This window comes from Myotis brandtii, unplaced genomic scaffold, assembly GCF_000412655.1.
Source record: "Myotis brandtii unplaced genomic scaffold, ASM41265v1 scaffold4459, whole genome shotgun sequence".
NCBI classification, from domain to species: Eukaryota; Metazoa; Chordata; class Mammalia; order Chiroptera; family Vespertilionidae; genus Myotis; species Myotis brandtii.
The window spans coordinates 24,233-36,696 of record NW_005367053.1 but is presented as its reverse complement, the minus strand read 5'-3'; the positions used below and the strand labels follow the sequence as shown (position 1 = coordinate 36,696).

At 40.2% G+C, this 12,464-nt stretch overlaps 1 protein-coding gene across 1 annotated transcript in view; it reads right to left on the bottom strand.

Annotated features, from left to right (window-relative positions):
* Positions 1 to 6,660: 6,660 nt before the first annotated feature.
* The window catches only part of LOC106727542 (selection and upkeep of intraepithelial T-cells protein 10-like), a gene marked incomplete at its 5' end in the record, with an annotated part of 28,043 nt that continues 22,239 nt past the window's right edge, over positions 6,661 to 12,464 (bottom strand). The window contains 2 exons of the mRNA XM_014546422.1: positions 6,661 to 6,831; positions 9,032 to 9,154. Of these exons, the coding sequence (XP_014401908.1) occupies positions 6,770 to 6,831; positions 9,032 to 9,154 (185 nt within the window). The remainder of the gene's footprint in view (positions 6,832 to 9,031; positions 9,155 to 12,464) is intronic.

The window sequence follows — 12,464 nt, the reverse complement described above, 5'->3', positions numbered from 1 at the left end:
TCCTAACCACTCGCCTGCCTGCCTGCCTGATTGCCCCTAACCACTTCTACCTGCCAGCCTGATCACCCCTTAACTGCTCCCCTGCCAGCCTTATTGATGCCTAACTGCTCCCCTGCCAGCCTGATGGGCCACAACTGCCCTCCCCTGCCAACCTGGTCACCCCCAACTGCCCTTCCCTGCCAGCCATCTTGTAGCGGCCATATTGTGGTAGCCATCTTTGTGGTGGCCATCTTGTGGTGGCCTTCTTTGTGGCAGCCATTTTGTGGTGGCCATCTTGTGATGACGTGAGGGTGCGAGGACCACCTAGGCTTTTATTAGTATAGATAGAAAAAGATCAAAAGGGGGCAGACTTTTTAGGCATGTCATCTGGGCAGCTTCACCAAGAAGCTATAATTTCACACTCCCCAGGGTACCACCGGCCATTCCCTGCAGGTCACTGATGGAAGGGGTCCAACAAAGGGGAGATAGACACATACACAGTGAAGTTGGTATTTTCTGTCAATCAAACCTGGGAACAAAGATCTTTGGCCAGAGTGGGTGGAGCTAATGCATGCCCATGAAAATTTGGGGATACATAATCTCCCAAACAAAAAAAAAGCACTATTGGCTCTTGGCTCTCTCTTGGCTTATGGGGCTCTTGGCTTCTGACTTGTGGGGCTCTCTTATTCCTACTTTGTTGCATTTGCCTGTGTTTCCTTCATAGCCATGTGGCCCTGTGGACCCCACATGCAATAGACTAATGGATTGCAACTGGGAACACAAAGTAAGCTAGCTTGATGCTGGATTGGGTTGCTCCAACATGAAACGGAAGCTCTGGACACTGGACATTAGAATCACCTGGGAATCTTTTTAAAATCCTTATTTCTGGGCCTCAATCAGGATTTTAAAAAGATTCCCAGGTGATTCTAATGTGCAGCCAAGGTTGAGAACCACAGCCATATGCAATGGACTAATGGATTGCAACTGGGAACATAAACTAAGCTAGCTTGATGCTGGATTGGATTGCTCCAACATGGAACAGGAGCTCTGGACACTGCCTCTGATTTTAGACCTGCTAAAGACAAAATGGGACTTCTTCCTTGAGAGGCCTGAGGGAAATGGGACCTTGGAAACTCAGGGGTTTGATTCCACAGAAGTAAAGCTTTCTACAGTATCTCATCCTCTAATGCAAGTCTCAGGAAATTTGTTTTCTTGGGATACTGCAAGAAGCCCACTCCCATGAGCAACAGGTGGGGATGAGGAGGACCTCTCCCCACCAATAACAAAAACATTTATTTTTCAAGGTGGAAATAAAATTTATTAAACAAATAAATTTCCTTTGAATACCATAAATATATCTTAAGCAGACGCCATAGTCCAACCAGACTGCTATAACAAAATGCTGTAGACCAGGTGGCTTATAAACAACAGAAATTTGTTTCTCCCAGTTCTGGAGGCTGGGAAGTTCAAGATCAAGGATCCGATAAATTGAGTGTCTGCTGAGGGCCCATTTTCTGGTTTATGGACACCTGTCTTTTTGCTGTGTCCTCACATGATAGAATGGTTGAGGGAGCTCTCTGGAGCTTCTTTGATAAGGGCATGATACTATTCATGAAGGCTTCACTAACATGACCTATTCATACCCTAAAATCCCACCTCCAAATACCTTTACATTGGAATCTGGTTTCAACAGTTGAATTTTGAGGGCAGGGGGAAACAAACATTCAGTCTGTAGCAACAGATAATTTTAAAACATGAGTACACCTTAGAAAGAATAATTCAAGATTAGCAATAGTGATATAAATTTGAAGTAAAATAAAATAATGATATATGAAATATATACTTATAAATACATGCAAACACATAATATCTACAAAAACACAAACTGCACACCAAATTCCAGATAGTTGTGTCTGGATAAATAAATAAGGACAAATATTTGTTAAATATTTGTTAAATATTTGTCTGGATTGGCAAATAATTTAATACTTTAAACAAAGAGTTACACAGCAAATTATAACCAGTGCATAATTTAGCTTATTGTTGGTCTTATATTACAAATTGGAGAGAATTTGTTCAAGAAAATTTACTGAATCTTATTAAATACAGTGGGAATCTGCAGCATTTTAGCCAAGGGATGCTCTCAGCTTCCACATTAGATTATCAGGGAGATAGACTTTCTGAAAAACTAGAAAACTTGAAGCAGAAATACTGGCTTACAAAAATTCAGGCATTAACTGCACTTTTCACATGAGGGTAAAGGTATAGCCTTGTTTTTAATTTGATTCAAGAGCCAGGAGATCATGGTGTTTATAAATATCTTCTTAAACTAAAGTAAAATCTCTTTTCTCAGACTGTGATATAATTGTCTTTATTTAACCTAAATTTTAAAGGTATTGTCACCTAAACAAAATCCTAATTGGAACTTTTTTCCTTCCAAAGTGTCAAATAGGTTATTTCATTGTTTCATACCCTTTGCATTATATGTTGAAAAGTCAGTGATCTGTCTTATTATTGCATCTTTGAAGACAGTGTATCTTTATTAGATTGCTTTAAACATTTTGCTTCAATTTTGTTTTCATAGTCTGTTTATGATGTGCTTGATATGGTTTAATTTATATTTATCCTGCTTGAGTTTCACATTCCTCATTTAATACATGAATTTAAAAATAAAATTCCAACAGTTATTTCTTCAAATATTTCTTCTGCATTATGTTATTTTGCTTTTGAGTGTCTAGTTATATGTATGTTAGATTTTTTTATTGTTTCTCTTATCTCCCAATGCTTTTTCTGTATATTCTATTTTTCTTCTTTTTGTTCTTCAGCTTGGACATATTCAATTATAGAGTCTCTCAGTTCACAAATCCCTGCCTCATATGCTGCTAAACTCTTCAAATGAGCTTTATTTTTTAAGTTTAGAAGTTATATTTTATTCTTATAGAAATACCAAGTATTTTTCTTAGATTCCACTTTTATGGTAATGTTATGTAACTCTTCCTCATATGCTAGAACAAATCAATTATAGTCCATTAAAACTTATCAGCTAATTTTACTATTTTAATTGACTATGTTAGGTCTGTTTCTATTGTCTGTTTTTTCTCTTATTTTATGTTCAGATGATTTTGTCCTTTCTCAGATATGAAAATTTTGATTTAAGGACATTGTAATAGCTTTATAATTATTCAACTTGTCTAGGCTGAAATACACTTTCCAGAATTCCCTTTCTTTTATGTTTCCAGGTTAAGTGGGTTACAAGGGAAATGTGCAGTTAGAGCTGCAATTGCTCTACTTTCCCATGAATTCTCCTAAATCTCTGACTCCTAAGCCAAATGTATGTGTAAACACTGTGATGATGAGCCCTAGATTCTGCAACATAGTCTCTTCAACAAGGTCAGGAGAAATCATCCTGAAGTAGTCAGAAGCAATAAGAATAGATATTGGTTTCACTCTATGTGGGAGTAGCTCATCCATGTGAGTTCCTCTCTATATGTATCTTTGCAAATGAGATCCATTCTTCTCCCTCTTCCAGTACTAGTAAGGGAATGCAGGCTAATATTCGCAAGGTAACCACTGAGCTGAGATGCAGAATATAAAAGGGTAATTTAAAGTACTGCAAAGTTAACTGTTCTTATCTAAATTCAGATTTTTTTTCTGATTGTTTCCATGGTTATTGCAAGCTTTTGGTTAGTTTCCAGAGTTCTGATAAAAGTTGATTTCTGACATATTTTTTCCCAGTTTACTTATTGTTTTATAGAGGAAATGCATTAGTCAGCTTTGGGCGCCATAACTAGATGACTTAAATAACCAACATTTATTTCCTGAAAGTTCTGGAAGCCAAAAGTCCAAGACCAATTTGTAGTAAGGCCCCTCTTCCAGGCTTGTAGGTAACCATAATCTCACTGTCTGCTTTCATGACCTCTTCTTTGTGCAAACACACACACACACAGAGAGAGAGAGAGAGAGAGAGAGAGAGAGAGAGAGAGAAGAGCAAGCTCCCTTGTCACTTCTTATATTAAGATTAATTCTATCAAAATATGCTGAATTAGTACCTCAAACTCCACACCTTATTTAACTCTGTCATTCAATGAACTATCTATTAGGGTGTTCCTAGTTCTGATCCAAGCATACAGACCTCACAGTGGACCTTTTCAAATTACCAAGAACTTAAGAAGAGAAGCAAGACTGCTTAAAAACAAGCCAGTGTTACAAAAACTCTATTTCTTAGCTTTACTCAGTGTCCCCCTAGTGTTCTTTCTCTTTTTTTTCTAAGCCCCAAAAGTTAACTATCTTAAATGGGCAATTTAAACTCCACATTCTCTTGCCCTAACCGGTTTGGCTCAGTGGATAGAGCATTGGCCTGCGAACTCAAGGGTCCCGGGTTCGATTCCGGTCAAGGGCATGTACCTTGGTTGTGGGCACATCCCCAGTGGGGAGTGTGCAGAAGGCAGCTAATCAATGTGTCTCTCTCATCGATGTTTCTAACTCTCTATCCCTCTCCCTTCCTCTATAAAAAATCAATAAAATATATTAAAAAAAACAAAACTCCACATTCTCAAAAAATATTTCTTTGAGGTATTAGTTCCACATCACCCTTTTCCTTCTCTGATATTTTGAATTAAGGTACAATAGTTCACTCTCTTAAAGTCTTATGTAGACACTTACAATTGCTTTGGATTATTTTGCACTGAGATAGACAATTGTATCATGTCCAAATGTATTGCTTTTTCCTATACTTTATACTGGGTTACGTATGTAGTCATCACAGAAATACAAATTACCCCAATAAGATAGCACTGCATGCCAACCAGAATGACTAAAATTTAAAACACTGACACCTATTATTATTATGTACTAGCAATTACGTTTTCTGTATAATTACTAGTAGTAATGTAGTTATACAGCTATTATTTTCTAGGTATTTATTTCTCCATCCTTTTACATTGAAACTGCTTTTATCATTAAGTTTTAAGCATATATATTAGAGTTCTCCAGAAAAATATACCAAACAGAAAATTTATTACAGAAATTGGTGCATGTGGTTTTGAAGAACAAAATAATCCCATGATCTGCCATTTTATCGCTAGAAAACCAGGAAAGCGGGTGGTATAATTCAGCAAAGTCTGAAGGCCTGAGGATAGGGGAAGCCAACGGCATAACCCCCAGTTCAAGGTTAATGGCCTGAGAACCAGGAGCTCTGATAGCCAAGGGAAGGAGAATATGGACATCCCAACCCAAAAAGGGAACATAAATTTGCTCTTTCTCCACTTTTTTATTCTATTTGGGCCCTCATTGGATTAGATGTTGCCTGCTCATATTGGTAAGAGCAATCTGTTTTACTCAGTCTACTGATTCGAATGCTAATCTCTTCCAATAACATCCTCACAAACACAAGTTGATGCATAAAATGTTACTTATTTACAGTTCTTTTTTAAAAAATTAAATTTATTGGAGTTATATCCTCCTATATAATAAAAGACTAATATGCAAATTGTCCCCTCTACCAGGAGTTCAACCGGGAGTTCAAGCAGAGGGCTGACTGGCCAACTGCCCATGGCCCCTCCCCATGGCCCTGCCCAATGGGCCCTGATTGGGGCGGGCTGGCAGGACCCCACCTGTGCACAAATTCATGCACCGGGTCTCCACTTGATTAATAAAATTATATAGATTTTAGGTGTACATTTTTATAATACATTATCTATATATTGTACTGTGTGTTCACCACCCCAAGTCAAGTCTCCTTCCATCACCATTTATCCCCCCTATATCCTTTTCTTTCTTCTCCCACACCCCCCTTTCCCTCTGGTAATCACTGTATTGTTGTCTATGTATGAGTTGGTTTCTTTTGTTGTTGTTTAATCCCTTCACCTTTTCACTCAGTTCTGCTACACCCCAACCTTTTGACAGCTATTCTCTATCTATAAGTAAGTTGACATAAAATTAAATAACCATCACAGCCTATGTCATGAATCAAAAATCTTTTATTTTGTAATTTTATCAAATGTTAGTCTCAGTTTAAAAATCAGAGATTTAAGTCCATTTATACAGCTGATTATGGTACATTGGAATTACTGCAAAATTTTATGATACATTTATTTGTTTCTTAGCTTATCACTTTTTCTACATCTAGATATTCTGTTGCTTGAGATTGCCAGGGCCAGCCTGACAAGGTTGAGCCAGGCTGAGGCAGGGAGGTGGGAATTGAGAAAAGAAAGACAGGAAAGCGGGATCGGGAGGACTCCAGTTCTCGAGGAACTAAGTGAAGTTTATTAGCCACACTATCTTATTTATACACAACACACTGAATAGGAGGTCTGTCAAGAGGAATGTATTCTTTGTTCCTCTTCATCTCTAAGGGAGAGACACAGCAGAAGGACAAGTTCTCAGTACAGCATATCTCAGTAAATAGTTACAGACTTCTTGGTAAGCCATGAAAGGCTGTTCTCATTCTACAAAGGTTGCTCTCATTCTACTGATAATCGCCATCCAAACAAGTCTGGGAAAACTGTGTGGGTAAGGATCCCAGCCTTGCTAGCCCCTTCAGGTGCAAGGACCTTGCCAGCTTACATCTGGTCCCCAACATCAGATCTTAATTATGGTGTGATTACATTTGGCCTAGGTACTTTCTCATGTAAATTTGCAAGGAAAATACATATGTAATAAATATACTGAAAGACTACAAAATATCTGAAATTTTTTATTTTGCTCTCACACATTATAATTATTTGACTCTGTAGAAAAGTACAGGTCCTTGGTCCAAAATGCCTTTATCTCAAAGTTTACATTGCTGGTTCTACTGTCCTCGAGTGTCCTGTGTTTCAGATGAGTAGTCAGATGTCCATTCTTGTGAAATATCTGTTAGGGAAGCAGTGACTCTTGTTATTGAAGGTACATGGATTCAAGTCTAGTTAAACTTAAAATATGGGGAGGAATGCATATCAGAGACCATGACGGTACTCATTGACATTCACAGGACAATGAAAATCAAAATCAAAATCTACATTTTATAGACATAATAAAATTGGAGAAAGAAAAGAATGTCTTTGATTGTAATGCTTTTTAGGGTTAAATTCTATAGCAGAAACCAATATCAACAATCATTTTAAGGTAAATTACATGTATCATTCAAGAACTTTGAGTGGGTGAAGAGATACATACAGAGAAGCAAAGATTTTGGCTTAAATATCACACAAGTCATAAAATTTGAGCGCTGCCTACTATTAGCTAAGGGAGTGGAATCTCTTCCAAGATAGATGTAGTTCAAATCCACATTGGGATAGTTAGAATACATTTGTTAAGGGAGTTAAATGGTTTGGAAGTGAAATATTAACTCAAATATCACAGCTATGCCTCATTCCTTTGGCATTGCAATTCTAGAAAAGTAAGCCTGACACCTTTGCAATTGCTTGACTTAGAAACAATTCAGGACAAGACACATACTTTGGCCCCTTTCATAAAAGAAACCCCCCAATTCAAGGGCTTAAAGCAGTAGTGGGTATTTGGACACCACCAAATTATGACCAAGTAGGAATTTAACTAATTCTCAGACAGAAGGGAAAGCCCTGAGCAGTGGCAAGAAGGAGAGGAAATGAGCCTGTATTAGAATGAGTACAGCCCTTCTCTGGCTTTTATGCTGTTACTTCTGCTCTTTTCTGTTGGCATGGGACTCTTACACGGAAATTGCTCATTGGATGGTATGCTACCTCTCCCTGTACTTGTGCCTTCATTACCATCTCTGGCAGGAAGCAGAGCCTAAATATAAACCTCTCTTGGGGCAAACACACATTTGTCCGACCTTTCATGCCCTTGTCCTAATTTCCTTTCTGATAGCTTGCCCTATTTTTATGACCCATCCTTCACAGTGGAGTGGTCAAGTCAAAGGGAAAGTCTTTGCTGAACTTACAGATCTAAGTTATTTGGTGCCATTTTAGTTTATGGTCTGGGGCTTAACTTAAATTTAAATAGCAGTAGGGCCAATCTACACTTAATCGAAGTTTAATTCTTTTTTAGAGAAAGTTTTTAATACTAAGGAGTGGCAATTTCCCTAGCCATATCTATGTTCATCATTTCCCTTGGGATATTGTGGGTGTAATACGTGGGTAGTAAATAATAAGATGCAGGCATTCAGATTCTGTAACTTCCCAAATGGCTTCACCTTTTTCTATTCCCAATACTAGCATGGGGAGAAATGCTTACAAAAAAACACTAAAATTTAGGGATCTCAGACCCACATCATAGAAAAAACCTCTAGAACTAAATACCAAACTTAAGCAAAATGAGAAAAGTTGCAATCAGTGGGATTTTTCTCAAAGTTTTATTCACAGGCCTGGAAGGGCAGAGTATGCAGCTTAGATATGGTCTCTATTCTTTCTCACTATGTGACCCCCAGGTCCCTGAATGGACTACATTGATTTACTAGTCTGAGACAAGAAAAAGGATTAAATAATTAATTAGGATTTGGAGCCACAGCATTCAAAAAAGTATAAAATAAGTCTGCATTGGTTGCTCTGGCTCTTAGCCTATTACATCTGCTCTTTCTTTTCGCTTTTATTGACTTTTACATGGGAATTGCTTATGATATAGATAGTATGGTACCCCTCCCTATACATGTGCCTTCATTACCATATCTTTAGTTGAAGGAAGAGTTCCATCGAAATGTCAAAGGGAACCTCCCTTGTGAATCTGCAGCAAATTTTCAACAATTAATTGGTCACCAGCTAGGCATGGTTGGGCTGAGGTCTTTCTCTGGTGCTGCCCAGTCTGTGATGTAAATGGTAAAGTCCCCATTCCCACACGAATGTGTTCTATCAGTGAAGGAGGATTTGGTAATGTAACGGGATGAGCATTTAGCAAGGCATGAGGTAATTGCTAAAATGTTCCCGTTCTGCTTGCTGATGTCGAAGAAAAATGTGGATATCCCAAGATGCCATTTTTTTTTCAGAGCTTATTTGACCCTATAACAGAAGTTTCAGAGTGCAGGTTAACCATACAAGGGACTCAGGTGGAGGTATAGGTGATAATATCATCAGAACTCCCACCTCGCCATCTCACTTACCTTTCAGGGTATAAAAGAGACCAAAAATGAGTAGGGTGAAAAATACCATCAGTGTACCCAGGATCAAACACAGATCACACATCCAAGTACTATAAAATGGGGCTTGGCTATCCAAAACAGAGGCTGGAAAAGAGAGAAAAATTAAAAAAAACAATATATATATATTTTAAAAACAAAACCAAATAGAGGCTGGAAATTATGCACAAATAAAGAAAACATATCCCACTTAACAAGGGAAGGAGGAGCACTGACAAAGGAAAATCTGCCTTCTAGCCCTCATTTACTTGTGAGTGTTTTTCCTGGGCCTAATTTGGAATTGCAACTCCAGGCATTATGATGGGATAAGACTTGGTAGTTTAGATGAGCCAGAGGGTGCATGGAATTTGGGCTGAGCCATGAGTGCACACCACGAGGTTTCTACTCATGTATCCATAGGTAACTGAGAACACACTCTCATTTGTTTTCATACCCTTGGTTAGGAGCTGCAGAGGCAAAATGTTCTAGAAGCATCACAGAGATAATAAATTGGACCTCTTAGCATTTGGATAAAACAAAATTGTCTGTAATTGCAGCTAGGTGATGGGAGACTAAATTTGAATATGCAATGTGTACTGGATATGACCATGATATTGAAAGAGTTCAAATTCAATCCGCTTAAGTAACAAATGGACAAATGAAGATAAAGGAACCATGATACTAAATTTAAGACTGTAAAATGTTTTCATTGCGATGAGGCCCTAGAAGGACTAGACAGAAGTTAGACATGGTAGTTTTCATTTCATTAATGTAAAACATGGTCACTAAAATGTAAGCTCCAGAAGGTCAGGGCCTTTTAATATTTTGTTCATTGTTGAATCCCCAGTATTTAGAAATGTGCCTGGCACATAGTAGGCCCTTATTAAATGAATTGAAACTATAAAGACAACATTCATCAGAAATCAGAAACAAGTTTAGATACAGTGGGGCCTTGACTTACGAGTGTCCCGACTAATGAGTTTTTTGAGATACCAGCTGTCTCTCAGCAGATTTTTTGCATTGAGTTGACAGAGTAATTTGAGTTAACCAGCATCTTAATGAGCTCCTTAACGAGCTCGGTCTCAGAACGAATTAAACTCGTAAATCAAGGCCCCACTGTATTTCAATTAAGAGATAAAATCTTATAAAATACCCATATATATTTCAAAAATTGAAAGAGACAATCCAGAAAATATCTGCAGGCCAGAAAAGAAATTTTTTTTTAAGTAACATGAGAAATAGCACATATGAAAAAGTCTGTCATGCAAGAAAGAATAAAGATTAAAAAAGTAAAAATATATGGATAAATATAAATAAACTAGAGGCCTGGTGCATGAATTTGTGCACAGGTGGGGTCCAGCTGGAAAGGCCTGCCCCAATGGGGGCCAAACAGGTGGGGGGGGGGGCTGCTCGCCCCCAACCAGGGTGGGGGTGCCAATAGGGGCAGAGCTGGCTGGGAGGAGGGGCCATGGGAGGTTGGGGGCGGGCCCTGATCGAGCAGGCTGGCCACCACAGTGCACATCATAGTGACCAGTTGTTCCAGTCGTTCTGATCGCTTGGCTTTTATATATATAGATAATGCTATATAAGACAATCTTAATATATAAAGAGGTAATATGCAAATTAGGCCCAGACGCCATAACAGGATGACCCTTTACAGGGTGGGCATGGCTTCAGGGTTGGGGACGGCACTCCAGGTCTAAGAGCCATTTGTCCCATCCAGGCAGACTCCTTCTGTGGCCCGCAGCCAAATCCCAACGGAGACCTGGGGTTTACTACTTTACTGGAGCTGCTCCCCACACCCCACCCCCTGCCCCAGGACCCCGCTGCCCACTGCAGGGCGCCCCCGCAGTGTCCTAACAGGCGGGCAGCCTGGGAGTGCCGGGAGAGCCTAGTGGAGCAGGTGCTGCAGGGAGCCAAGGAGGGGCAGGGCAAAGGAGCCAAGCTCCCTGGGGTCTGAGGAGAGTGCCTGAAGGAAAAGGAAGCTTCAGTGGGCGAAGCAGCTGGCCAGGAGCCACAGCCAGAGGGGCTGCAGGTGCACAGACAGGCCCCGCCTGAGGGGCGGCTCCCAAGTGCTGTGGCTTTGGTGAAGCAGCTGGCCAGGAGGCGGGCAGCCCAAGGGGCACAGAGCGGCGCCGAGGCGGGGTTCGGCTGGAGCAGGGGGCCAGTGGGTGGCGATCTGCCTCACCCAAGGAGAGCGAGGTTCTGCAGTGGCCCCAAGATGTGGGAAACAAGAGGCTATTGACTGTCTGCATGGAAGGATGCCGGGGTGGGGGGCGTGGACCCGCAGCCCTGAGGCGGGGGTTGAGGGGCAGTGCCACCTCACTGCAGGGGTGCTGTGCTGCCAGTTACCCCACTATGGCAGTTCAGTGAAGCTCCTGGTGCTAACTGGGCCTCGCCATGGCCTGCACACTTGAGAGACCGCCACTCCTGCTCCCGCCTTGGCCCAAAAGCAAGCCCATGCCTGCCCCGCCCCCAGTTCCTGCCCTGCCCCACTGCGGCACATGTCTGAATGGTGAGTGCGAAGCCTACCACCTGCTCCCGAGAAGGGAGGGCAGTAAAGAATGGGGGCGGGGAGCGGGATAGAGGAAAGAATGTGGAGTATCCACGATGAAGAGTTGCTTGAGAATGAGACTCAGAGCCTCATGGGGAGGTTTATTCTGTTTGCTCCATGGCTGTCCCTTAGGAAAGGCGAAGAGCGTAGGTGTGAGGGCTCCGTGCGCACTGAGTCCAGTTCCACAGCCAACTGGAATTGGCCTCAGTTTCCTGGTCTGTAAAAATGGATTAAGCGTGTCCTAGTGCCTTCGTTGAGCTTGGAGGGCCAATGGAGATACTATATAAAGAAAATGAGGGAAGAAGTGAGAAAGAAAAGGAAGGACGAGCAACAGAAAAGAAAGATTGGAAGGAACCTGTAAACCTATTGTCACTTAAATAGGAATACAGTCAATAGTTAATAGTATTGTAATGACGGTATGATGCCAGGTGGGTACTGGAAATATTGGGGAACACTTTGTAAAGTATATGATTGTCTAACCACTATTCTGTAACTAATATAAAACCTAAAACTAATACAAAATAATATTGAATGTAAAGAAATGATAATAGGAGTGAAATTTTTATAAATTTCAAAGTTTAAACAAAGGCTGTAAAGGAAGGAAAGGAAAGAATAAAAATGGTGTTTTTCATTTTACCACTTTATTGTCTTTTCAGTACATGAAAAAGACAGTTGTCTTTATACAGTGCTTGTATACTTTTCTAAGTCATTATCTCATTTGATATTCAGGGCAACTTAGACAAGATAATTATTCCCTCCACTATTCAAAGAAAGAAAATCTTGGTGTCTGGACCCAATGATTCAATCATCAAGCCCTTATTGTAAAGCAGGGTTAGTGAAATTTTCTGTGAAGGGTCATATCTA